This window comes from Sinocyclocheilus anshuiensis, unplaced genomic scaffold (assembly GCF_001515605.1).
Source record: "Sinocyclocheilus anshuiensis isolate Anshui unplaced genomic scaffold, SAMN03320099.WGS_v1.1 scaffold1638, whole genome shotgun sequence".
NCBI lineage: Eukaryota > Metazoa > Chordata > Actinopteri > Cypriniformes > Cyprinidae > Sinocyclocheilus > Sinocyclocheilus anshuiensis.
In genome coordinates, this window is record NW_015542885.1 from 172,579 (window position 1) to 175,115 (window position 2,537).

Here is a 2,537-nt window from a genome sequence, read left to right on the forward strand (position 1 = left end):
CTGTGGAACAGATTTTTCTAGTGTGCATTGAGACTGCTATATAGACAAGATGCAGTCACCATTAACAAATCACCTTATGGTCACTGATAAATCATCAGGCTTATAGAGACTTCTCGCTGGTTCCAGCTGGCCATACGGCACAACACACTGCACGATTTCTGGAAATATAAGAGTTTTACCTGCTCACATCAAGTTCTTAATTTTGTTTTATTCATTTTTAATCCTTAGCAAATGTATGTACTTTCAAATAACTTTAACACTTAATACAATTTTAAATAATATATTAAATACCTTTCTAATACATACCCAAACTCTTAAGTTTCTTCCAGTTAACTTTTAGAAAAAAATAAAATAAATAAATATTGCTTTACAGTTGTACAGTGACTTTCGAATAGAGTATAAGAGTATTAAGCTTCGTGAACTGATTTTTGCATACTTGTCTTTATTTTTTGCTGTGGTAGCAAACATGTTCATTACAATAATTCTTAAAATCACACTTGTGATCGTGTGCAATCATTTTCATTATCCTAATAAGTGGCACATGTATAGCATTTTTTTTTTTTTGTGTAAATGTCCAACTGCAATCCACGGGAAGCAGTTTAACAGCGAGTTCTACAGGACAAGCATGTTGTACCCTAATATTTCAATAAACCTTATAGTTAAAAACACATGCACTTGCTATTTTTCTCTGCTTGCTTCATTCACCTTATGCATGATTTATAGGAACCACAGCATCCAGAGCGCACTTCAGAAAACTGTGTCTCCCGCAAACCTCAGCCATTAATTAATCCTATTCTTTAGTTTTTATAGACAAAACCCTCTTACCTTCATTCTCTGGGTAATTCCGTAAGGCTTGACTCGGTGTGAGGGAGGAGAAAAGAAAGAAAATAAGGGACGGATAAATCCAAAGGGTTGCCATTTTCAGGCTGCGCTGAGCGCGCGCTGCATCCCTCTCGCTGTAGAAAGTTACTGAGGCTCGCGATCAGAGCTCAAGTGAGGAGAGCAGAGCAGAGCAGAGCAGAGCGGAGGGAGGGTCCGGGACTAGCCTCGGTGTGTCAATCATCCCGGGCTGCCAGGGAAACGGAGGACGGCGGGAGGCGCGCGGGTGCTTTAAAAGGCGGGAGCTCGATAAAGATCTCAACCGCCACACAGAAACAAAAGGAAGCTGAGGATAACTGCTGCCAAATTTTTATTTTAGACTGGATTTAAACTGCTTAATTCAAATTTTCTGCGGTAATTTTAGTGATAGCAACACTTTGCTTGGTTGTTTAAGTTTCTGAAGTAAGCTATGTTAGGCGGGAAAAAGACAACGTCTCCTATTAGGACGAAATAAACAAACTTGCGATAATTTAAGTCATTCTCATTTTAGCCATAAACTTGTTCTTCGTTTACGTACTGTATAGGTCTGTATTAAAAAAAATGGGACTAATGTTCACAAAACATGCAGTGTACAGTGTAAAGTAAGTATGTTAATGCTATAGCTACCAAAGTCCCATTCAAGGTAAGTCTGTTCACTTGGCAGCCATATTTGCAACTCCTCTGGGCAGCTATTTTGGGCATCCAAGACCAAGTCCAAATTTAAATGAATGGGGGTGTCCTGAAATCTCAAAAACTGCTTGCTGAACTTACAATTAAATTACATATTTCAAATCCGCAAAACAAAATCTGAAATGAACTGCCCCATAAATGTTATTTATGCTCAAATAGTGTTAAAACCATAGGTAGATGCCACATTAGACCGCTCCAGATACGGCGACGAGTCCACCATCTTGGAACAGTCAATGTGTCGTCACTCACAATAAAAATCGGTTTTAAGATGCCAAAACATTGCGCAGCTCGGTTGTAAAAAAGACACCGAAATTTAAATTCCTGTAGAAACTGGATAATCTTTCATAGGTAAGAATGTGTTGGTTTGTGTTTTTAATATGTATTAACTCAATATTACAGGCTTTTTAAACTATAATACCTTTTAAACATCACATTACCTAACGGCTTCGTCTTGTGTTAGTCTAGCAAAATCATCTGCTGAAGTCTATTTCACATACAGATATTCATACATGCGTACAACTATGGTTGCAGACGTACAGTCAATGATGTTCCAGACGTTCCAGAGAAACAGCCGCTAATAGGGCATGCAGTAATGCAATGACTTTCATTTTGAAGGCGGGACATATTCCACCATATTGCACGTTGCAGTTTTTCCCATTAATAAGTAACAGGAGTGTACCATCTTTGTATATCAAAATTAGCCATTATTAGGCAGAGAAAAGAAAATGTCTCATATTAGTATGGAATAAGTCATTACTGTAACACACGGCAACAAGCATCATACTGTTTCATCATACAACAAAAAATAACGGCAACTGTCATCATTTACTCACCCTCATGTTGTCCCAAACTTGTATGTCTTCGGTGAAACAAACAAGATAATATTTGAAAGAAATGTCTACAATAAAAGTCAGTTACCAGCAAAACTGTCAATGGACAGCAAATCAAAACTGTCCTTATGTTTAAAGAATGTTGTTACCAACATTTTT

At 37.6% G+C, this 2,537-nt stretch overlaps 1 protein-coding gene across 1 annotated transcript in view; it reads right to left on the reverse strand.

Moving 5' to 3' along the window:
* epha4b (eph receptor A4b) overlaps positions 1-967 on the reverse strand; it is a 114,779-nt gene extending 113,812 nt beyond the window's left edge. The window contains exon 1 of the mRNA XM_016494338.1: positions 826-967. Within this exon, the coding sequence (XP_016349824.1) occupies positions 826-919 (94 nt within the window). The 5' untranslated portion in view covers positions 920-967. The remainder of the gene's footprint in view (positions 1-825) is intronic.
* Between the last annotated feature and the right edge of the window lie 1,570 nt (positions 968-2,537).